Source organism: Neopelma chrysocephalum, unplaced genomic scaffold (genome assembly GCF_003984885.1).
Source record: "Neopelma chrysocephalum unplaced genomic scaffold, ASM398488v2 Primary Assembly neopelma1_26, whole genome shotgun sequence".
In the NCBI taxonomy this organism is placed as follows: Eukaryota; Metazoa; Chordata; class Aves; order Passeriformes; family Pipridae; genus Neopelma; species Neopelma chrysocephalum.
This window is the reverse complement of record NW_020897695.1, coordinates 2,728,482-2,753,031: the sequence shown is the minus strand read 5'-3', so window position 1 is coordinate 2,753,031 and position 24,550 is coordinate 2,728,482. Positions and strand designations below refer to the sequence as shown.

The 24,550-nt window shown below is 40.8% G+C and overlaps 2 protein-coding genes across 4 annotated transcripts in view; one reads left to right on the top strand and one right to left on the bottom strand.

Moving 5' to 3' along the window:
- SCRN1 (secernin 1) overlaps positions 1-2,155 on the top strand; it is a 39,284-nt gene extending 37,129 nt beyond the window's left edge. For 2 of the 3 annotated variants that reach the window (XM_027675317.1, XM_027675318.1), the window contains exon 9: positions 46-2,155. The gene's annotated coding sequence lies outside the window, so the exon portion shown is untranslated. The remainder of the gene's footprint in view (positions 1-45) is intronic. The other variant, XR_003532985.1, reaches the window with a different exon arrangement.
- Positions 2,156-4,738: 2,583 nt separating this feature from the next.
- The window catches only part of WIPF3 (WAS/WASL interacting protein family member 3), a 32,013-nt gene continuing 12,201 nt past the window's right edge, over positions 4,739-24,550 (bottom strand). The window contains 7 exon segments of the mRNA XM_027675316.1: positions 4,739-5,493; positions 6,439-6,540; positions 7,217-7,363; positions 8,942-9,182; positions 9,184-9,704; positions 11,181-11,309; positions 11,934-12,066. Coding sequence (XP_027531117.1) covers positions 5,453-5,493; positions 6,439-6,540; positions 7,217-7,363; positions 8,942-9,182; positions 9,184-9,704; positions 11,181-11,309; positions 11,934-12,066 — 1,314 coding nt within the window. The 3' untranslated portion in view covers positions 4,739-5,452.

The window sequence follows — 24,550 nt, the reverse complement described above, 5'->3', positions numbered from 1 at the left end:
GCTCTTGCTTGGAATGGATTTTCAACAAATTTTATCTCATTTCAGCTATGGTGGCTATTGTTAGCCTTTTCACTGGAAGACTGCAATGTTCTTCAAGCCTTGAAAGAAAGTCTTCACACTTGTGAATTTGCAGGAAAAAACATTTCTAGAGGAAAAAATGTTACTTGCTAGCTGTATCCGGTTAACAAATTGCTTTCCTTTGTCCAATCTTGTGGTGTTTCTGTTTGTGTATGTATATAGTGAAAGGAGAAAGTCACTGACTGGTCCAATTACTGTGTGCATGCTGGCTAATTTAGTACAGAATGTTTAAACGTGTATGTTGGGCAACCAATTAAAGCAAAGATTAACTTCATCAGGCTAACTTCCATATTGTTTTTGAAAGCAATCTGGTTTTCCCTCCTTTGCTCAGGACTTGCAGCAAAGCTGACTTGCATTTTTCTCTTCTTGCTAATTCATACAGAGAATGATGGAGTTCAAATCCTGGTTTTGCAGGCAGGCAGGAGGGTAAGTCCTGGTTCTTGACCTTGTGCTGGCCTAAAATGGGCATATCTGATTACAGCAATTCAGCACCTGACATAATGCCTGCACAAATTATCAGAACCAAGTCCCCCAGGTTAAGTTTTGCCTTCACTTAGCTTAGGGCACCGGGCTGCTGTGCTAGTACCAAGTACTGAAATGCAGAGCCAGCCTGGATGCCAAGATGTCTACACATCATCTATTGGCTCCTAAGATGCAATTAATAAGGTGTTGAATTTATATGCAAGCTACAAATTTGGAATTTTTTGAAGGAATGCTGGATGGACATTGATCAACACCTGGCTGTTCTCCATCTTTCTGCCTTTGTACTGCTGAACAGTTCCTAGTAATCTCTGTAGTGAGATACATGGCTGATGAATCCACTCAGTACCAGTGAGTTACTGGTGGGTGTGGCAATCCAACTGGTTAGGCTTAGAAATGGCTGTCTTATGCTTCCTTACATTAAGTGCAGTTCTGCAGCATGCTTCCCTTCCCCGACAGTCCTACAGGCAGACCTGCTTTTCATGTATTTTCTTCTTGTGGAAGTGAAATGGGGCAAACACTTTGAGAATTAAACCAGTAAACACTGCTTCCTGTGTCTGATGAAGATGTTTGGGTTTTTGTTTAAACAGGAAGTTCAGACAAGTCCATGTCTTTAATAAGTGGAAGTTAGCACGTGGAGTTAAAATCCTTCACTGTTCAGGAAAGTGGATGCTGAAGAACCATGGACTTCTGTATTGAGGAAGCAAAAGCTCCTTAGAAGGCAGCAACACCTCAACTTGAAACTGTAAGAGTTGTGCATCAGGGAAATAGTCATTGCCATATTGGTGCACTGCATTCTCAGGATTTTCTAAATGAAATTGTTCTATTCAGACTCATTACTTTGATATTGCGTTATATGACAACTGGCAATTGGACAAGAAAACATTGGGCCTTTTTGCTTACAGAAAACAAGCATGAAGATATTTTTTCTTAAGTCCTACCTATTAATCTCCCATTCACAATACACTCCTCCCATGCTCTCTATTACAGGACCAACTCCTGTGCCTAGTTATTCTGAAAGTGGAGACAAGGGAAGGAGAAAATTCACAAGTAAACCCTGAAACTTAGCTGCTCTCTACCGTAGCCAGGATAGGGACTGACTACAAAGCACACTTCATTTCAGAGGGTATTGTGCTGGATGAAACCCTCTGAAAGAGAAGTGTGCTTTTGCCAGCTACCCGTAAGTAAAGTAAATGGATTTCCCATGGAATCACTTCTGGAATGAGAGGGTACTTTGAATAAAAATACTCCTAATCAGAGTACACTTAACAAACACCACGGTGAATTTTAAAGCTGCTTCTGCTTCTGTGAGTTGTTGCATCCAGCTGTTGGTGGATGTTGTAAACAAGGGGAGAACAGGGATAAAATCACTGCCCCAGTCAGAGGGTCACTTCACCCAGCTATTTTGTACAACTTCTGACATTTGAGAGTTGGGAGGGAGGCAAGATGAAAGGTGTTCCTTATAAAAACATAATATATCTTATTTGCCTGTTTTTTTAAGACAGAAGAAACTGACATTTGCACTTACGTTGTTGTGGGAGTTTATGTCTTTGGAAGTGCTTATATGACAGAACTAATAAATTGTTTTGAGCACAGAGATCCAGGTAGTAATTTTCTAATACTGTATTGCTTTTGCTTCAGTGGTGTAGAGCTTTTTAAAAAACATGTACTGTGTTACCGCAACATAGTTGGGTGCAATCAGTAGGAACCAGAGCAACCCCATGGTCTTACAATTTCAGTGGTCTTGAGCACAGCTGTGGCTCAATAGGACTTGTGGGACCAATTGCTGTAGGGTGACAGTCAGTTGTGATTCTTTGTATCTCCAGGTAATAGCAACTCCAGAAGCTTCAATGGATCTTGAATGATACAGATATGGAAATAACATTTCACCAATGCTTGCAAATATGCACAGGATTTCTAATTTAATCCCTGAAAGATGTTGCTTGCTTCTAAAATACCTGAAGCATAACAAAAATGGAGTAAAATTTTTTTCTTCTTCAAATATCTTCTGGCAGATAGTCTAGCATTAAATAGTTTTAAAATCCCTATGAAGTTACTTATTACAGAGCAGTACACAAGTTTCAGAACAAGTGAGAACCAACAAAACATCACCTTTAATAGTACTATAACAAAATAGTTAAGCACTTTTAAAGCACTATTAAACTTTTCCAGTTGTTTGAGAAGCAATGTATATGCAGACCCCTGTTTATTACTATATTCATGCATATTTATCAAGTAACTACAATAATGACAGTGACAGTATTGGTCAAAGCATCACCAATTTTTTTTTCTTTTCCCATGATGTACAGCAAGGTATCATAATAGGCTATAAAAAGACTAATGCTGCTTTCTTATAGTCCTACAGGTGAAGTGCTTTTTACTCTTACACCATCTCACACCATGAACCTATGTGTGTGGAAATAAAGTTACAGCACAACTGAGCTGCTAAAAGAGAAAAGCAGAGATATATAAAGCTGCAGTTACTTGTCTTTTCCAAATAGTTTTGTTCAAAGGCAACACCATGGGGAAAGATCACCTGTGATCTATAACATTATTACAGCTGTAACTGAGGGGAATTGGTGGCAATTATATAAATTATTGCCATAACTGTAAATAGCCTGGCTGTTGGCACCAGACTCAGCCTGGAACAGCAGTGTCCTTTCTCAAGTTGGTGAATCATGGAATCATTTAGGTTGGAAAAAAACTTTGAGATCATCGAGTTCAACTGTTAACCCAGCACTGCCAAGTCCACCACTGAACCATGTCCCCAAGTGCCACATCTACACATCTTTTACATACCTCCACGTATTTAAGTGGTGACTCCACCACTTCCCTGGGAAGCCTGTTCCAATGCCTCACCACCCTTTCGGTGAAGAAGTTTTTCCTAATATCCAATCTAAACCTTCCCTGGCACAGCTTGAGGCCATTTCAAGCCTGTGGCTTGTTACTTGAGAGATGTGACTGACCACCAGCATCACTACAGCCTCCTTTCAGGTTATAGCAATAAGGTTGTCCCTGAGCCTCAAGTCAGGATGCTGTTGGCCTTCTTGGCCACCTGGGCACACTGCTGGCTCATGTTCGGCCAGTTCTCAATGAGCATCCCCTGGTCCTTTTGTGCCAGGCAGCTTTCCAGCCGCTCTGCTCCAAGCCTGCAGCACTGCATGGGGTTATTGTGACCCAGGTGTAGGAACTCAGAAAAGCTGTAAAAGGGGGAATCAGAGTGTTTGAGGTTGAAAGGGATGGCTGTAGTTCATCTGGTCCAACCTCCTTGCTCTAGCAGGTCAGCTAGTGCCAGTTGCCCAGGACCAAGTACAGATGGTTAGGAGTGAGGCTCTACAATGTCACTGGGCAACCTGTGCCAGTGCTCAGTCACCTTCACAATTAAAAAATGTTTCCTGATGTTCAGCCAAAGCCTCCTCTGTTGCAGCTGGTGCCCATTGCCTCTGGTCCTGTCACTGGGTATCACTGAAAAGAGACCAGCTCCATCTTTATACCATCCCTTCAGGTATTTATACACATTGAAGAGGTCCCCTCTGAGACTTCTCTTTTCTAGGCTGAACAGCCCCAGTTTTCTCAGCCTTTCCTCATAGGAGAGATGCTCCAGTCCTTTCATCACCTTTGTAGGACTCTCACTAGTATGGCCATGTCTCCCTTGAACTGGGGAGCCCAGAAGTTGGACACAACACTCCAGGTGTGGCCTCACCAGTGCTGAGTAGAGGGGAAGGATCACCTCCCTCGATCTGGCACCACTCTTCCTAATGCAGTGAAATGCACAGGAGTAAGTGTAATTCTTGTGAGAAATAGACATCTTAGGACCAGATCTGAACATCTGTGATCCAAGGACCTTAGCCCTAGCTGAATATTAAAAGCAGAAGTTCAAGTCTTGTCTGCTGCTAGGTTGTTACTTTTCCTAACCAACTTTATATAACAACCACTTTGGGGACTGCTTGTTCCATGTGGTGTGTTTTGGACAATGAATCCTCACTGCAGGTGAACAATAGTAGTTCTAGTTGCCTGTTTAAAATGTGGGGTTTGGACCTCTCATCCAATGGCCTCGTAATTGCTGAGTAAAGGCAAACTCTCACAGAAATGTGACAGTAAATATCCACTTTGCCAGCAGGAAAAGACAGGACACATGCCCTTACATACATACATTGTAGCATATGTATTCACACGCACCTTTTTTTTTTTTTTCTTACAATATAGCAACTTTCTTTTCCTCTACTTTGGAGAAGCTCTGTCATCTTTGTCAAATCCACGACCACCCTACCCAGGCTGGTCTTCTTCAGACACTATCCTATAAGGATCTGTAATCAGTAGGAGGTAGAAGCTCCTTGTCATCTCCTCTTCATGCTTGATGAGAGAAGGATTGTGGGCCTGTCCCTTCATGAAAGTGACATCCTGCTGCAATCTGAGGATAGGCAGAATAGAAGTGAAGGAACATAAAAACAGACTAAAGGTAGTACACTAGTTTGACAGATCATTGAAAAAATGTCTGAATAATAACTGGAGAATTTCCAAAATACTTTAAAATTATGATGAAAGGGGAAAAAAGAAATACAGGCATGTAATGCAAAACATTCTGAGATAACATTGTCAGCATGATAATGAGAATTGTTTCAACACTACAAAGAACTTAAATTTTATGCTGCTTTGCTTAAAAAATATCCACCTATTTACAATAATTTAAAAGCCTGTACTAACATTCCTGTAGTATGTAGGCCAGCTAAAAAGGTATCATTTACACCATTTTTCCAGTTCATAGAAATGTTTACATTGCAGTACTTGTGACTCAAATACAATCACTATCACTGCAATGGGGACCCCTTCTGTTTTATATATTATCTTGATGTTCTTTTTTAATACTCTTCCAGAGAGCATCAGCAGACTCCTCTCATCTCACATGTGTTCTTAATGGAGGATTTTTAGAAGGATCTGTAAATAGATAGGACAGATTTAATCAGAGGAGATAAGATATATTTTTTTTTGATAGGTATTTTGGATGCAGTTATACATCAGGGATGCTGCATTTATCTGCTACCTCTGATGTGATATATATATATAGAGATATATATATATACAGACAGCACAAACATATTGCTCATGTTCTGTAGCCCTTCAGTAACAAGTCTTTGATCAGATCAGATCATACATCAGACAATTCAGACTGACTGAGGCTGTCAAGTCACGCAAAATACCTTAGCACGGAAAAAACCAAACATGTTAATTAAAAGTTGGAGACAAATAGTTGATCTAATAATACAGAATACTGGGTTTTATAAAAAGCAGAATATGGGCATGAGATCTTTTGGCACCTTCAACTACCCACTGTCAAAGCCGGACAGGTGAAATTCTGCTCTTACAACAGTGACCTGGTGCCAGGTTTCTAAGTTACAGGGGGAGAAGTAAAAAGCAAGGTTCAGCCATTTATCACTTTCCTGACAAGGTTCAGGTACTAAGTCCCTTTGTTACTACTATGCATAGGATTTAAATCAAAACACACGATGGAAGATATGGATCGAGTCACTTTCTTTTTGTGATTTCACAAGTTAATGAACAAAAAACCCAACTCAGTAGATGGCCAAGTCTGTTTTACAGCATCACTGTTTTTAACATCAAGGGCTTTGCAAATTCAGCAGTCTAAAAAATAGAGGCTGCCTGTCCAGCCACATTTTATTTTTAGCTACTAAGTCTTTAAAGTAATTAATTAAGTGCTTTTCGTTATATCTTTGGTCTCTGTTGCCACTGTGACAAATCACATTTCTCTCTGTGCCTACGCTAGCAGCCCAGTTACTTTAATGCTAGTTCTGTTCTTTATTTTCCCTCCCCATTTTTAATCCTCTTGATAATGATCAGATCTTTTCATGTTTACACACTTACCTCTAGCTATCTTGCTGGGATATATTTTCTGAAATGGCTTGAATTCATCAGGTGGGGGAAAATCTTCCACAGAATGGAAAGTAAATTTAGATTCAAAGTCATCTGGGAAGTTTCAGGGAAGTAAACATTAGTTGCTGTTAGAGAGAAACTTTAAAAAAACCCCACCAAAACCCAACAATGTTGCTGCAAGTAATTTCAATTAAAAATGCTGACTTGTTTTCTCCTGGAACTGATAGTAGTTTATTCCATATAAACCATCTTGATGAGTACTTCTGTGAGCCATCCAAATTTTCTGCCTTTATTGAAATTACTGCCTGCTGCTAAGACTGAAGTTAAGCTGCTTCTTCTTCCAGTTTTGTGCATTGATGGTATTGTGGCAATAGAGGTATTCCTTGGTGGGTTTTAAGCCACTTAGCTATAAACAAGAATGAATGGCCAATTCATCAGACCACAAAAATAATTCTTACTGGTCTTTGCTCTGTAGGTCCATGACCTGGTTTTAAGAATGGTAATATAAGCACAATGCGGGAACTTTTCATATTCTTAAATAATTTTGCAGGTGATTTGTGCTTTTCTTTTCTACTGACTGATTCAAACCGTTTGTGAAAAAACCTTCATTTTCTATAATTGTATAAGGTTGTACAAAAATGTTTCTATTACACAACCCTGCTATTACTAGGAGAAAGTCTCAAGTGAGCTTTTGAGGTGTGAGACACACACAGGCCTTTGTACTAAAATTATTAACTAAGGCTAAGAGATCTAATTTAGATGATATTACCAATGATGTGCATATTTCCATTTTTGAGTGGTGGGTAGGGGTCATGAGCTGTAGCCCAGGCTGAGACTCCAGACTTGCTTGTAAGTTCAGTTGTTGGGGATCTTGCTGGTGGTTGTGGAGGTGTGACCAGCTTCCCAGCACCAGTTCCTTAAAAAGAAGCAGGAAACCAGCACATAAACATCATCATGACCTACACCTGACAGTAAACTGTGGAAAAAATGGAGGGAGTGTAGAAGGAATGCAGTATTTGAGGCGAACACACCCAGCTTCATAGCTGCTGTTTGTCAAGCCTGCAAATGGATTTATAGTATCAAGTATTAAATTTAAGTCAATATTGGAGTTAGCTCAGGCTTTCCATTTCTAGTTCTAGGGAAAGTGTGACACTCTGAAGTGTGGTTTTGTCCCAGTCTGGAAGGGACACAAAACCAAGCAGTTTCTTTAAGAAAAGAAAATCAACAAAACAACCAAACTAGATGGTATGTCTAAAAGAAAATAATTTCCTGACACTTTGGCACTTATGCAGTGGAATTACCATTAGGCTTATGCATTTCACTGAGGAGTTGCAAGTGCTGTCGAAGTTTACATCGAGGCAAACCTACAACCAGATTTGTGTAAGAGGGAGGGAGCCCAAGGCCTCCAAATTAGCAGCCTCTCAAAACGGCTTCTCCTTCTAGATAAGCAAGGGAAAGGCAGAATAATTTTATGGAAACTGCAAAAGTTGAACCACCATGAGAAATGGGTGTCTTGATGAAGTAACAGTTCATCAGACAGTTCTGAGCAACATTAATCACCATCACGGAGCATCTGATCTGCTCTACTTACACAGCCTTTCCCATGGCTCTCCATGGAACCAGTAATCTTTCTTCTGACATGTGGCTGCTAAAATAGAGGGTACAGAACATTCTCTTCAAATGTTCCTTATTAAGTAGCTGTCTCCATTTCTCAAACCCACACAGATCTAGGCTCATCTTTTTTATCATCTTCATGACATCAGAGAAATACGATAAAAGTTCCTTCTGCCATCCGCTCAAGGAAACACTGGCTAATACCCTAGTTCCCAAGTAGTCAGAGAAACCTTTGGCCCTTTCACCTTGATCATGGGAGGCACTGGCTGTTCCTGTTTGCTGAACAGCAGGGCTGCATCCAGATTTGCTTTTGCTCATCTATGGCTGTAGCTGCCCCAATCTCTTATAAATCTTTCCAGCCCTTGCCAATATTGCTCCTGCATGGGTACAGCTGTAGAGGAATGTCCTGGGTTAGCTGACACACGAGCAGCTGCCATCCTGGCACACACCATGGTGTGTACTCTGCTGCCCTACCTGAGCCTGTCAGGATACCACTCATGCAGCTGGAGACACACCAAAAGCAAGAAGCAACTCAGTGGTCCTAAAACTCCGGATCAGTATGTGACTTTAAAGAATTGCAGACTGAATTATAAGATGTGTGTGCCCAGTGCTAAGAACAGCCTGACAGCTCAAAAAGCCTGATTTTTGGGTGTTCATGACATGCGGTGTAACCTACAGGTATTCCTCCCATGAGCGCTCTTCACTCCCACCCCACCAAGCCATCCAGTCACGAGTGGAACAGAATGGTTTGGGTTGGAAGGGGACCTTGAAGAACGAGATCATCCTTAAGGTCCCCTTCCAACACGAACCATTCTATGATTTCTCCCAGTTTTGCCAAAGGGAGCAAAAAGCCTCCCTCCTTCCGACGTGCTGCTCTCACCTGCGCCTCGGCCGGGTCTCTTCTTCCTGGCCTCTGTCCCGGCTGCGGGCTGAGGGTGGCCGGGGGTGGGTGGGAGCGGCAGCGACTGGATGCTGCTTGGCTTATGGAACTGTGACAGCAAGTGGGGAGACTTGGGGGGCAGCGGAGGGGGCACGTCAGCACCGCTAAAGGCTGGGGAGGGGGGAAAGGAGAGCCTGTTCGCGGGCAGGGGGTGGGCGTGGGGCGGCGGAGGAGGGGGGGGGAGGTGGCGTGGGAGGGGGACAGTCCCTCCCTTCGGCTGGAGGGGCGGTAGCCGCAGGGACATCGGCAGTCCTGGCCGGCAGCCCGCAGGGGGGAACGAGGGGCAAGGGAGGAGGAGGAGGAGGAGGGGGCGGTTGGGGCGGGTGTGAAGCGCCTGCTGGAGACTTGGCGAGTTTGTCAGCCTGAGGAGGAGGGTGCGGGGGCGCAGGAGCCGCGCCGGGCGTCACTCCCTTGGGAGGGCGATCGGCCGGAGGGGGGAGAGGGGGAGGAGGAGGGAAAGTGAGGGAAGGTTTGCTGGAAGCGGGAGGCGGTGGAGGGGGGGCAGGCAGGCTGGGCCGCCCGGGGCCGGCTCCGGCTCCCGCTCCGGCTCGGGAGGTGCTGGGAGGCTCTGGGGGCACAGCTGTCCTTGGACCTTCGGCTGGGTGCGAGGAGTTACTGCTCGGCTTGGCAGCGCCGCTGTTCGGTGGGGCGGAGTGTTTGGGGGCCGCTGCTCGGACTCCGGAAACCTGCCCAGGCCTCCCTGCTGAGAACAGGATGCTACACGTTATATTGCAGGACCGCGTTCCCACTCATCAGACAAAATAGCGCAAAAAGCAAGGTCTTCATCTTCCTCTCCCCGCTGGATACCCTAAGGTAATTCTCCCAAAACATCTCGTATCCAACAGGTTGCCCATGGTGTAATGGAGCTTAGGATGTGACGTACTCCAATGGGCACAAGGGATTCTGCTTAGTTATATAGCGAACTGCTGAGAGACCCTAGCCCCCTCCCTCTTCTTCAGTTTCTGCAAAATGACAGTTTAAGGAGAAGGGGCTTCTCTGCAGAGATCTGGGATCCTTCACACCAGCCTCATCTGCCTAGTACAGCCAGCTGAGCATCGTTGAGTCCTGGTGAAAAGGTAGTTTGACACACATCAAATTGCATCCTTGAAATTAAGTGATTGCTTAGGATTAAAAAGTTCACATAAACTTTACATAAATCTCAAGCCCATGAACAAAAGCCAAGCTCTTAAAAGCAATGCCTCAAAGGCTTTCCAGGAGGCACAGGTTCAAATATTTTCTTTCCAACAGCAAATGCCCAAAGACTGTCGACTCTACAAAATGTATTTTCCTGAGTAAATGTCAAGGATTTATCACAAAGCAAGATGTCAAAAAAGACATCTCATTCTATACTCACATAGTCTCATAGGCATGGCCATAATTTTAAGAACAACTCAAAGTAGCTGCTGCAGCTGAAGCTATGTGAGGAAGCCCTATCACATGCAGTGCTATGCATCTTGGGCTTGCCTTCCAGGAGAAAAAACCCTGCAGGCAGAACCAAAGTCTTTCCCTGCAAAAGCCTGCTTTGCTCTGTGCTGCCTGATGAGGCACCAGCTGCCCAACAGCACCAGAGGTCATCCCTGTGACTCTAACAGTCACCCCTCATTGATGCTGGCACTTCTTGAGGGGAAAGGAACAGTAGGGCTCCCACATTTGCCTTCCTCCAGTCATTGTGAAGCAACAAAACACTTTTTCAGGTCAATAAATAACCTTGCTGGATCAACACTATACTTTGTAAAGTCCAGAGGGCAAAAATCTTAAATACGAATCTTTAAAGTAACAACCAAGACTGTAATACCACAGAAATACATGATAATACAGAGAAGGAAATATGACTTTGCCATTTGTGTTGAACTGATAAGCTCAGATTTCAACACTCTGAGGCACAATTAGAAGTTTTCATTAAAATAATGTAAAAAGCTCGGTTAAAGAGATCTATTCAATCTCTTTCCTACCCAGTGTGAAAAAAGCTTTTTATTTACATTTTAACAAATAAGGCACCTGAGATCTAGAAAGACGGCTTCAAGCATGTTACTAATTGAGCCCTCCATGGTCACATGATGAACTAAAGATTCATAAAAAAAACCCCAATAAAAATCAATCACTAAAGCTAACCCCAAAGTGTTTTTATCCCAAATCACTGCTCCCCTCAGCTATGCTTTCATACAAATGAAGTCCTTACCTGTCATGTCCCTCTGGCCTGCTGGTCTGAGAACAGGAAAGCCACCAGCAAATAAACCTCCCAGAGGCTGCTGAGAGCCACCTTTATTGACGGTTGTATTAACTCCATCTCTGTTAGCTCCTTTGGGTTCTGTTAAAAAGAACCAAAACACAGGGTATATCAGAAAATCATTTCATCCTTGCCCTGCGACTGCTAAGGCTTGGCACCAACAAACGGCCAAGGCCAGACTTTTCCTTCTACTGTTACTACAGTAACTGCCATCACTCTCGGACCTGTAATTTGGAGCACAGCACCCTCTGGTGCTCTTTGATCTCGCATTAATCATGACACCAAGAAGAAGAAGTTGTGTTAGGCCTAACATTAAATTTATGTTTCCAAATTTTTTTGGCATTTTTTGTTCTTTTAATATAGTAAAGAACAATTTTTCTGCTAGAGCCAACAATTCTTGCTTAATTGTTTTATTGAGAAACTCTCAAGGATTTAATCATTCATGATTTTTTATTTTTTTTTTGACAAGGAATGCCTGTTAAGGAGATATCCAGTTACAGACTTATCATGAAATGTTAATAGTTACTGATCTCAGAGCAGGATGCAAGCTTAGAGAGTGTCCCCTCTCTGCATCCTAAAGCCATATGAAGATACAGACCTTTGCTGAACTTCAAACCTTCAGTGTGAAACTGTCCAGCTGATCTCCACCCACACCTGAGGCTTCAGCGAAGCTCACTCAGGCCTTGCTGAGGAGCACATACTTACTTTCAATCTGTGGTGCACTGCGGTCATTGATTTGAGTCACTTTTCTTAAGCGAGTTCCCTGCTGGATATCAGCCAAGAGTGCGTTTCGTGCTTTCTGATCTTCGTTCTGCAATTTCGGTACTTCTGAACTAGCCTGTTGACAGTAAGAGCATTAAATAGGAGGTGCAGACAAAAATTCACGCTTAGAAAGGATACATAGGCAAATGTGGGACAGAAGGTTTGAAATAAACCACTCTTGGCAGCTGACACTTCAAAGCCTTCGAGTTCAATCAACAAGAACAGCATTCACTTGTGCAGGAGGCAGGAAAGCTGAAGGTTTAATATAACACAAATCTAATACTATCTGGGCTAATACTGTTGATATTAGGGGCCTCGCTTAAATGAAATGTGACCTCCTACCTGGCCATTTATGGCTTCTGTCCTACAACTCCAGCTCTGGCTACCTCTCTCAGCTCTTTTCATGCTATTTACCATGGTTTAAACAGAGATTTTATATGCCACATTAGAATAAATATGTTTTATCCACTTAGGATAGCCTTAGGAAAAAAGACAGATAAATGCATACTGCTTTTATATTTGAATGTGATCATTAATTAATTTAGACTATCTCTCTCTGTTGGAGATTCACACCATCTTAAGTAGACTGCCTTTAGAACAATATAATTATATTGTAGTAACTTATCTGCCCTAACCGAGCTCCACAGATGTAAATTCAAGTTGCAGTTTAAAGTTTTGTAATAAAACTGCAAATTATGTTTATTCTTTATTCTTATTTCATCAAGTTTCTTGTTACTAAAAAGAAAATAAATCAGATCTTTAAAAAATTTGGACGTTTCACTTTCTTGAAGCAGATATTAACCAGCAAAGCTGTTACTTCTAAACCTATCGTGGTTGACAGAGTGGTCTAGCAGAGGGGAATCTTCACCTCAGACGAGCGATATGCTGCTCGCTTCCAAAATTCCCAGAGGTTAGCTAACTTCCTAAAGAGAGTGAATACCAGAAATGTTTCCATAGCCCTTAATTTTAGCATCATAGTCCTAATAAAGCAGAACAATACTAACACACTTTAAAACAAACAAACAAACAAAACTCCAGCTTGGTAATGGCATTCTGAAAGCAAAACAGAAACTTGAAAACACTTAACCAGCTGCTGAATTAATGAAGTGTCTAACTGGCTAATCCTAAATGAAGTATTCTATCGGTACGATATTGTTCGTGGTTATTTTTTGTACTTGCTAAAAAAAATAAATAAAAAAACCCAACCAAATCCAAACCCAAACAAGCAGGATTTGCCGTGCCCCGCTAGATGGAGCTGCAGACTGCCGCTAACGCCGCCGCATTCCCGAGCCGTGATGTAAAAACTCGGAATTACAACCTGACTGATATGTAACTATGTGTTATTTTAAAATATTAGGAAAATCCCCACTCCGTTACAGTTTCCTCATTTGAAACAGCGCTGGCTGCCCTTGTACTTTCAGGACAGCAAGTCCCACTGCCCATTAAGACGCCTCAGAAGAGCTGCCCGTGTCAGCAGCGTTAGACCATGTACCAGCCAGAAACCATTTCCACTCCCATTCTCTGGAAGCTAACAATACTTACTGTGAAAAATGGAAATACCATATCTGGAACAAGGGTGATTCCCTTCCTCACAAAAGCTCTTTATCAGTATCTTCAACTTCACGCCTCTCTACTACCATTAATGACTTTGCTGCAGCAGGACAAGCAGGATCTAAAGCGATCTGACCAAGACCTATGTTTAAAATTAGATCCAGCAGCTGTCTTTTCGTTTCCAGGTTCAAGTGTCCGTATATTATGCCAGCTGTCCACTTCACCTCGCTGATCCACTTCTCTGAGCAAACAGACTTTTGGAATATAAAGTCTTGATATCCAAACAGTTACTAGGCTAAAATAGCCCACTTGTGGCAACTTACATTTGCAAGTGACCCATGACTTGTTATCAATTTGATATGGTTAAGACATTAATTGTTTCACAATTTGTAGCATAAAAAAGCAGGAATATTATTCAGCTGGTGCATAATGCAGCGTAACAAGCTGCCTTTCTCTTACAATAGATCCCCTTACTCCAAGCATAACTCCATCCTATGCCTCAGCTGTTTCTTCTTGCTCTTCATGAAGGTAAGAGATAGAATCTTGCAAGGCCAGCCTGGTGGACTCAGGTGATTGATCAGCTGCTGAGTAGCTCAATACAGATTCTCTTTTTTCACTACGAAGTCAAGGTGGCCTGGGGTGCAGGGTTGCCTGGTTGCACAGTGGTCAGAGCCCCTTTGGATTTTTTGTTTGCTGCCTGCACTCCCAAGGTAGTGACAATCCTTGTCAAAAATCGTTTCACCAGGTAAGCATCTCAGTCATTCACCTACTGGTGTCCTGCGTTTGCAAATTTCTGGTTTTACCGTATCGCTTTTTGATACACAATCAGAAAGGAACCTTCCTTCCTCTGATGAAGAAATAAATCTAGGATTCATGCTCATGCTGTGCTTTCAATCCACAGCACCAGAAAAGACAATAAACATGTAAGTTCTTCATCAAGAGAAAAACAGAAAGAAGAACTCTTATGGCAGTCAAATCTTCAATCCCTATCACAAGCAATAGAAGTGTTTCAGCAGGAAGACAAATATACCTTGAGAGTAAAAACAGCTGCAAGGCAAAAGATGTAATTCTTAGTCTACTTTCTACCCCACCATCTGCAGGGCAGCCTCACTTATTTACAAAAAGAGAAACATCTCAGTATTTCAATGAAAATCAGAAAGGAAGAGGATAAGAATGTGAAGATCATTTTTTTTATCAGATGCCAGAGCTGCCTCAGGTAACACAGAGTGAAATTAAATTCCATACTTTACTTACATGAATTGGTGAGGGAACGGTGGGTTCTCATTACCTTAGCAACCACTAGGTTATTCTGCTACTATTTCAGACATAAAGAACGTCATGTTCCATACGTACTTAGAAACAGAACTGAACAAACCACACATGTAAATTGCCTGAACATAAGAGAACTACTTCCTTTTCATCTCACCCAACTCCACTACGTTTTGTCTTCAGTGGCCTAAATTACACACTCAGTTATGCCATTCAGTGAAGTATAGGATCAATGCTTGGGCTATCTCAAAAGTACCTGCAAACAGGAAAATACCATCAAATCACAATATTTAGAGTGATGTTTCAGAGTGTAAATCCCAATGATTTTTCCATCATTCCAATGATGGAAATACACATTTCAAAATTTGGAGCTGATAACTTAGACTGGCAGAGATATGAATCAGAACAGCACAATTATACAGAGAAATCCAAATCACTCCAGCTTGAGGCCATTTGAAAGGAACAACAAACCAAAACACGCTCCTCCACTGCTGGGACGGCATAAGCGGGGTAGGTGGGGAAGAAAAGAAATAAAAAAGAAGTTGCACAATAACACAATATACAAACGTCAAATGTAAAACTGAAAAAAACCTGGATGACAAGTTCTAGCCACGTCTCTGAAATGAAAGCCTGCATCCAGAGTGCCACAAACATGAACCTGGCAGGGGGCTCCAGCAGTAAGCCTGCTTGAGCAAGTGTGGCAAGTAGGGGTAACACACTCCTCCAATAGATCTCATCCTTTCAGAAAAAGCAGTGTGAGCAAAAATGGAATTAAAAGTTCAGTTCTGGTCTACAGATCTTTAAAATTACATTGTGAAATCCTGGAGATGCACAAGAAAGAGCTAAAGCAGTATTCAAAACCCTGGAGGCAGCAGCTCAGATTTTAGCAGCCCTGAGGTCTATCTGAGGGGTGGTCCGCCTGCACAACACAACCTGTACAGGGAGATGGTGGTGAGGACTCAAGCAGCAGAGGCAGGTATTTGGTGAATTAATGCAAGATGCAACCGGACAAGCTGCAGATGGCAGCAGAATATAGATCTCCTGATTTTCAGATCAAGGCTGGATCCTCTCTGGCAGAAATGCTCTTTGTGAAGCACAAGCCTCTGGGCCCTGTACAGGTGCTGCTGACATGCAGTACCCTGCAGTAGGGGTGGAGGGGTGGGGGTCACAGCCAGTGGTTTGTAGCAGCTTCTTCCAGTTAGGAGTTCTGGGAAAATGGATCGTTTTGTTTAGGGAAACAACTCTGTATTTTTACACTGTATGGACCACTCAAGGCTTGCCCCTGAATGATCACAGTCTTAACACCCTAAATTGGTTGTATCAGACAAATTAAGAGCTGAGAGACTTTTTAAAGGAAAATTGACTGAAATCCATGGCAATGAGCTCCATTTCTAGGTACACTCTGCTGTGATATTTGTGTCACATTCAGAATGTCACTTTACATCTTGCAAGACAGATGGGAGCATTTACCTACCCTCTGGGCTCCTATGATACTTAAAATATTTAAAAGGTATATGTGCTCAGATACTAAAATGCTGTAAACACAGGAGACAGCAGCCATTTGAAAAAATTTATACTAGTACTAAGTAGTATCTTCAGATTTTAAAGAGTACCTCTGTACACAGAAAAGGGGAAATCCTCTGGACTCTGGGCAGGTAGTTCAGATACACTGTCTCATAAATGAGTTTTATTTACTCTGATTTTTAAATATGATCTTTAATGAATTTGTAGAACACTTTCAGGCAGTGTAGATCTTCATAAACATGATAACTGCAGCAAAAATGTACCTCTAGCCTTCTGGACAATCCAATAGCCAAGGAAGTATGGGTCTTTGTTTTAGAATAATCCCATACGCTGATGGGAGAAGAGGATCCAGTACTCTAGCTCTAACACAGGAGGAGCCATAAATAAGAAAATAAATTCCAAAGGCATTAATAATCTTTTATTCAGAGAACTGAATAATACTGAGTATTTATACTGCTAATATGTAATGCATTGTATCATCATAGTAATTTCCCTTTTGTGGTCACCTTTTATAGAAAACACTGGAAACAGCTATGTAGAAAATTTATTTATTCATCTGAACTAGATAAGAAAAACTAAAACAAAATAAGTCAAAATACATTTAGCTTATCCCTAACTATCTATTTGATGAGACATATAATGAAAAAATTAAAAACCTATCAATTTGACATCAGTATTTTATTATAGGCAGAAAGAGAGTTCTCTCTTTTGCTGATGATTTTAATTATTTCTATGAATCTGATGGCAATCACCCTTCCTTTCTCCAGTCACCAATTTTTCTCCCCTACATGACAACAACAAAAAAAATTCAGTGCAGAGATCAAACACAGATACTGGTAGAAGGCATAAGCAGCATACATTTTAGTAATAGAAGAGTTTGAGGACACCCCTTAACAAACCTTTCCTTTCTTATTTTTCTCTCCCATCCTCAGCCAAACCTGCACAGGCATGGGCTGAGGTAAGTGATCTTCACTAACACAACATGCAACACCTCAGGTTTGGCTTTTAAGGAAGGGAAAGATAGTGCAGCAAGATAAAGGATGAGCAGAAAGCTCTAGGATGGGGAATATTTGATAACAGAGAGCACATATTCATGAAAACAGGAGTTCTTGGGCCAGTCCTAGCCTTCTTTGGCATCCAATCTGACATAATTCAGAGACCCAACTTAAACTAAGAAATGCAAAAGAAAAAGTCTACAAACATGGCAATGGACAATTAAAACCAGCATGTAAAACAGCAGACAGGGCAAAACCAGCAATAGCTGCATAGGCAATGTAGTCAGTAATGTGATAGTGCCAAGTCTGGCCAAAGAAACTGTGCATCAATAGTGAGAGACAACTAAAGCATTTAAACCTTAAATTAGGGACCTACAAAGCAGCAAGGAAGAGCATGAGCCACTGAAAACATAAAAAAATTCCCCAAATATTATTCCTATATTAACAATAACTGAAATTCTGGTGTAGACAAACACAGATTTTCAGGAAAGAGGGCAAATAAGATGAAGCAAGCTGTGTAAGGCTATGTGCGTCATGTCAGAGATGGCTGAGAATATTGAGAGGAAAACACAACTTGTTTGGAGTTGGTAAATCATCTGAGGAAAGATGATGAGTGTTCTCACTGCCCATATGGCACCACAAGATTCTCCAAGTAGGAGAACATAAAGGGAGAGATTATGACTGGATCCCCCCATCCAGCCACAAAGCTCCTATTCCTTTGAAGGAAAGCCAGGCATAGGGTTGGTGCTCACAACAGTCTTGAAGGGCACAGACCTTGAGTAAGGGGCCTCGAGGGACAACAATCTGCTAAAATACCCTTCAGGGAACACTGATGATGAAAAAGAATGGACTTAGAACAGGGAAGACCTGCTCATGATCGACTTACTCCATAACTTCCTTCCACTTAACCACAAGCTGCTGACCACAAGTGTTCCATAAGGAGATCTCTGTAACCATCAGGACTAATGTATTTAAATAAATTTAGCCTTTAAAAGACTTCATCCTTCTCAAAACCAGAACTGACAGAAACAAAATAATATTGACAGTAAGGTTCCAGAACATTCTAACAAACTACAATGTCAAACTTTTTATTGAAAGAATGATGTTGTTTTGGAACAAAGTAAAACATGGAAGCTGACCAGCATGTCTTCCTTGACAAAGCATAGGATCATAAAAGCCATCTATGCATTTTTAGCTCAACATGAAATCTGAAACCCCAGAGGAACTTGTTTTCCCAAGATCAATCCACTATTGCTAGTTTAGAATTATGCCAAGAATTTATGATTTTATATTTGCAGCAGAAGCAGTTTGCCCAGGAGGCAAGAGTGGTGCTTCCACAAAGAATTCTCAAACCAGCAGCTAAAGTCTCCACGAGGAATGTGCCAAGAAAAGCAATAGCAACAAAAACAAGTAACTTATAAAATAATAAACCCAGTTTCCAGCATTATCATCCTTCTTGCATTTATGTTACATATGCATCAGGTGTAGTTTCATTCATGCACTGTCAAATGCAAAATAAAATAATCAAAACAATCCCCCCCTTCCACCTTAAGGAAAATCCAACAAGACTCAACAACAAAGCAGATGACTTCTTTTATTTTAAATATTTTAAACTATTTGTTTCTAAAGAAGCTTGTGAGATCTGGTACGTGTGAGTTCTGTTTCTATTCACAAGGGAGCCCTGACCTGTGACTTAGAGGTCTTTAATTATGGAAAACTTTGCCATGGTGCAAGACTCCACCTGCACAGTCAATCTCAAGATCAGAGCCTCTTCTTGTGTTTCTGCTGCGTAGCATAGGATGAAACTAATTAATTCTTGGCACTTGGTCTACCTGGTTAAACAGCAATCTCTTAGTCTCCTAGCAAGCTGAGCTTCAAATGCTTCCCAGGTGAGGGGTCACTCTCCAGCCAACTTTTCTGAGAGAATCCACAAGAGGGGACCTGCCAAATAGCTTCCTGGCAGCTAATCAAAACATTGTTTCAAGAGAATAACAGGAGTAGCATTTGACAATTCCATCTACACCCAGCTCAACACTGATTAACCATGATCTTGGCCACCATTGCCCGAAGTTCTGCAATCTGAACCTGCTGGGTTGGAAAGGTCATCGAGCAATGTGTGTACTTAGGCTGTGTCTACACAGACCTTGTTGCTCAACTTCTAGCAAGGGAAGTACTGTGCAAAAGTTGTTACAGATCTCTTCCCAGTGTTACAGCCACCGCCTAGTCCTGGCATTAGTCCCAAATAAAGAGGCGTTTTAGTATTAGCAGAACCTGGTGCCTGCTCTGCATTAGCACCTACCAGCTTAAAGTTACCAGCACACACAATGGCAGGGAATAGAACACAAAAAAATAGCATAGCAGGAGGTACTTTCTTTCACATCTATATTCCTAGTGCCCATTTCAAAGACTACCAGTAATCAGTGACACTGCACCCAATAAAACCCTCTGCATTTTATGTTAGCACTGTTCTATCAGACAATATAAAATTTCGTGTACTGAAAGGTTCTCTTGCTCCTGCCTCAAATGGAGCAGCGGGTTTATTAACAAGGGCTTACTTAAAAGTTTTCCAATGTGGGTTGCTAAATTTCTGTACCTGAATACAAAAATGCAACAGAATCAGTATGATGATTTATACCTGCTGAGCCATTGAGTTTTTCTGTTGGTGTTTAACTTTCTGACACCCACATTTGAAATGTAAATTCTTGCTGTTTTTTCATTTAAAAAGTACACAGTAACAGAAGCTGTTAGAATGGAGGTGGTATAAAATTTAAACTACTCCAGAAGTGTTTCGCAGCAGTCCAGAAAGATTGCAAGTCAAATACCAGAAATACTCCAAGACTGGCTTCAAAAATAAGTTTGAACTTCATCTTCTGATTTCTAAATTTCTGGGATTCAAATTCCTATGATTTTCTCTGCATCAGTGAAAAGAGAAGTGAAAACTCTTAGGTGAACGAGAAATCCTGAGACCCTGGCATTGCAATGAAAATGTCAAACAGCGCAAGGCTGAAAACACCACCATGGGAGCTGGTGACACTACCGCTGTTTATTCTCTCTGTCTGTCATACAAGGGTCCCCAGACTGACAAGGGATACCATGAGTAGTAACAACAAAAAATTCAACATGTGACTGCTAATACGCATCACAGTTTAATCTCTCTGTTCTAAGAACAGTAGGCCATTTCTCCTACCCAGTTACATGTGCAGAAGCTACTGACCATTCTGAAATGCCTTTTAGCATCCAGACAAAATTATGGTCAGCCTCAGAGAGGAGAATAACAACAAACTAGCATTTCTTGCACTGTCACCTTTCGGCCACGCAGAGAAGTCCTACTCAAGTATTGCTATAATTCTGAGTTCTCTTTTAATTAAAAGGCTACAAGCATAATATTAATTGACAGATGGAATTTAATATGTAGCCATTGCATACACTACAGATGGGGCACTGATTTTTCAGGGCATTATTACCTTGTGATTAGAATGGTAAATTAACCTATTAGCTCTCTGCTTCTAGTAGCTGGGCCTGATCATTTACAGCTGGTAACTCTACAACACGCTGCAATTTCCATACTTGTGTGTGGAAAATTACACAGACTAAAAACAAAGAATGCTCTTTAAATGCTTTCCATTCCATTCAGACATGTACAACACACGACATTATGAAGAAACCTGCAAAACAGAACTCACCACCTAAATACATTAAAAGTGGTGACCTAAGAGATCTCAGTAAAGCACTCAAGATTAGCACCTATGTGCTCCTATGACATTTAGCAGTACATGCCCCTGTATCTGTCTCCAGATGAAACAGAGCAATGCCAACCTAGTATTTATGTTCTCTTTACATCTTCACAGTTCCCACTTGCCCTTTCTGTATTTGATGACTACAAGAGTAGAAGGTTACAGCAGCAACACTTTGAGATGCCATAGCTATGCAGTTCCCCATTTTCCACTTGCTGAAAATTAAGTCAAATAAACTACACAAAGACAAAGCGTTTTTTTCTACATAATTGCCTGTCGCTTTTTATGAAAGCAGACTGGTGTGAGATATGATATATTAAAATACTATAAATCAGTTTCCTTTATTTTGGCCGGAACAAAACGCTCTCAAAAATTTCAGCCATGCTTTGCCCAGCACTTAGCACAGTCTGCATGATTTTCAGTTATCAACAAGATTACCAAGCTGCACTCCCTCTCACTGCAGTATGTTTTACCTATCAGCAATAAACATTATGATTTAGTATGTCCTGGCCTAGGAACTTCATGACAAAGTAATAAATATCATCTTACTCACGGCTCGCATAAAATTTTAGTAAACACATTCCTACATATTTTGTAATTGGCACCATGCACAATTCTGTTCTTTCAGTGTTACACTTGCATGTCTAGGGTTCTGAATGAAAACTTGAGAAATTATCTTAATTTTTACAATAAATAATTAGCAACTATGCCCAAACATTTATGCGTATGCACACATTCTCTCATACTATATTTGGTAAGACCAAATCAAAATACCATAAATCATCATTATCTTCAGCCAGGATGTTTTACATATGTTGTTTGTTCTCTTTCCACAGAACAGTAGTGCTAAATGTCATAGGAGCAAAACCAACTCCCACACAACTTCAGATAAACACTGTAGCTCTGAATTTCTTGGGAAGATTGAAGGAAACAGCTCAGCAAGGTTTGCACTCTAACAGCTGCACGAAGGAGAGAAAAAAACCAACCCTCCTTCCCCCCCGCAAAGGAACACTATCTGGTGATGTTTTTCTGAGCCTTGGAAATCCTTCCTCTGTGTAAATTAGGCATTTATCACAGTGTTATATCATGATGAATTGCTTTTCTGAATTTCATATTACAAGAGTAGAAAATAAGATCAGAATAACAAAGTTCGTAAACACTGACAACAGTAAGTCATTTTTTTTTTTAATTTTAACTAAATAATAATCAGGTAATCATTAAGAATAATCTACATGCCAGTCTAGCATTCATCATTATTTCGAGTTTCACATTTCTATCACCAAAGTAAGCATATTCCTTTCTTCTCCTGCTATACTAGTTTTCAATATACCATAAGGCAGCAAATAAACACCTGGTGCCACTTTATTGGCTTTAACCATCTGATCCATTGTGATTTTGGGGTTTAATTTCTATGCTAAGACTTTAATAATAACAATTCTAAAGAGAACAGAAGTATTTTTTTAAACTCCACAAACATATGAATCATTAAACAAACATCTTCTCTGAATAAGGCACAATCCAGCAGGGCTGCTACACATTCCCGCTTCCTTCAGCATTAACATTTTAATAGGTGATGACTGATTTTAGCATTAGGAATTCATATATATGCAGGCTACATGGCAGTGAGCAGCCTTCACTGCACATGAAAAGTGAACATGGTTTATCAAAGCAAAATTGTCTCTTGATGGTTTTCTTGGGAAATTAGGCAAAGAAAATTTTTAATCAGTCTCAGTGATGGCACCTCCTCCAGAAAGTATGACAAACCAAAACTAACCAGGATGCCACATGCCAAACTAAAAGACAAGAGTGTTAAAAGAAACAGAGGGGGAATAAAAAGAAGTTTTTCATTAGCAGAAAGCTTTAAAAAACTCTAAATACACCACCCTCTTCCCCCAGAACAACTAAAAAACCCTATTAAAAAACTCACCTTACATGACACACACATGTCCATAAATTGAAACAGCTTTTGAACAAATACATTAATGCCTCATTTCCAAGTTTCCTTTATTAAGGTAGAGGGGAAAAGCGAACAAGAACAGATCTGAATTCTGTAAGCCAGTGCCAGAAAACACACTGGGGCACAGTTTTATTCTGCCTACTCATCTCTCTCATCTTTATCTATGACCCCCTGAAGGCAGGCATTTGAAGACATGCTCAATTAATCCAATTAGCTATATTTACATTTTGACTCAGCCACCTACATCTGCTACGGCAGATACCCTAGTATTCCCTCCTGTGAAATCCACTTTATTTGCTTCTAAGTTTGCTCTAACAGCCTGTAGCTTTTCAGCTGTTGGGCACAGGTGGCTCCTAGCATGTCTTAAATACCATCTCCAATTCACTTTAGTATTGCCTTGCGACAACTTTTGAGAGCAGAATTCAGTACAAGTGCTTACAGAATATCAGCAAGTCCAAAAAATCTTAGAAAACAGTACGAAAGAACCTAACTTTATTCTACCTTAAGAAGTAGTTAACAGAACAAAAAAAGTTAAGTGCCAACAGCGCTTAGAATTTCCACAAAGCAAAGACTGCAAAATTATTTGGGATCATGGCTCACAATATTCACAAAGAAAATGTGCAGAGAAAAACAGAATGTGGGAACTACATCTTCTAAAAATCTCTTGATAATGAAAGCAAGAGGAAAGTATGATTATTATCCATAATCAGAAAAGCAAGACAAGTCTATGGTACCCCTGCAAGGGCACCATGCAAAACAACAGAATTCTAAAACTCCACCCTATACATAGACATTTTTCTTTTAACATAAATCAAGTAAGTTAAACTAGTGGCTCACTCGCATATCAAAAGCGAAATTAAAACCTAACTTTTAATTGCTAACATGTAAATGTTACTCTGGTTTAATTATACCAGTATAATAAAAATCACAGTGCTGTTTACTTTGGAACTTTTCCAGCTGCTGGCCAAACAATACTTACTTGGTTTGAAGGTTTTCCTTAAAGCTACACGCCTGTTAAAATTTTTCCTTCTTTCATCTCCCAAAGGTAAATTTAACAGCTGTAACAACAGCTGGGCAGCTTAGCAACTGTAAAATACAGATGCCAATTTCTAGAAAAGAGCTTTCTAGTAAAAGAAAATAGGGTCTGTAGCAAGTGTTCGTGGACTCCCCAACTGTAAGATTTTACTCCGTAACTTGGCACCAGCTGGAGAGCTGACACACTGCTTTTGCTGAACTCACCAGGCATTTCAGATCCTGTCTCTCATTCAGTTTTGACAGGGAAAGGTCATTTTACTGTTACAGAAAAAACAATGTTCTGCCATGTTACTTTACTAATTATTTACGTTGGTTCATGTGCTCTTTTTAGTATTAACACTTACTAAAATATCAGACATTATTTAGATTTATTTAGATTATTTTAATATCAGACATTACTTAGAAATGCGTTTAGTTTGTATTGTATCACCAAGATAAAACTGACTCTAAATTTTCTATATTTTATGCACAGATCACCCCACTTGAAACGGAATG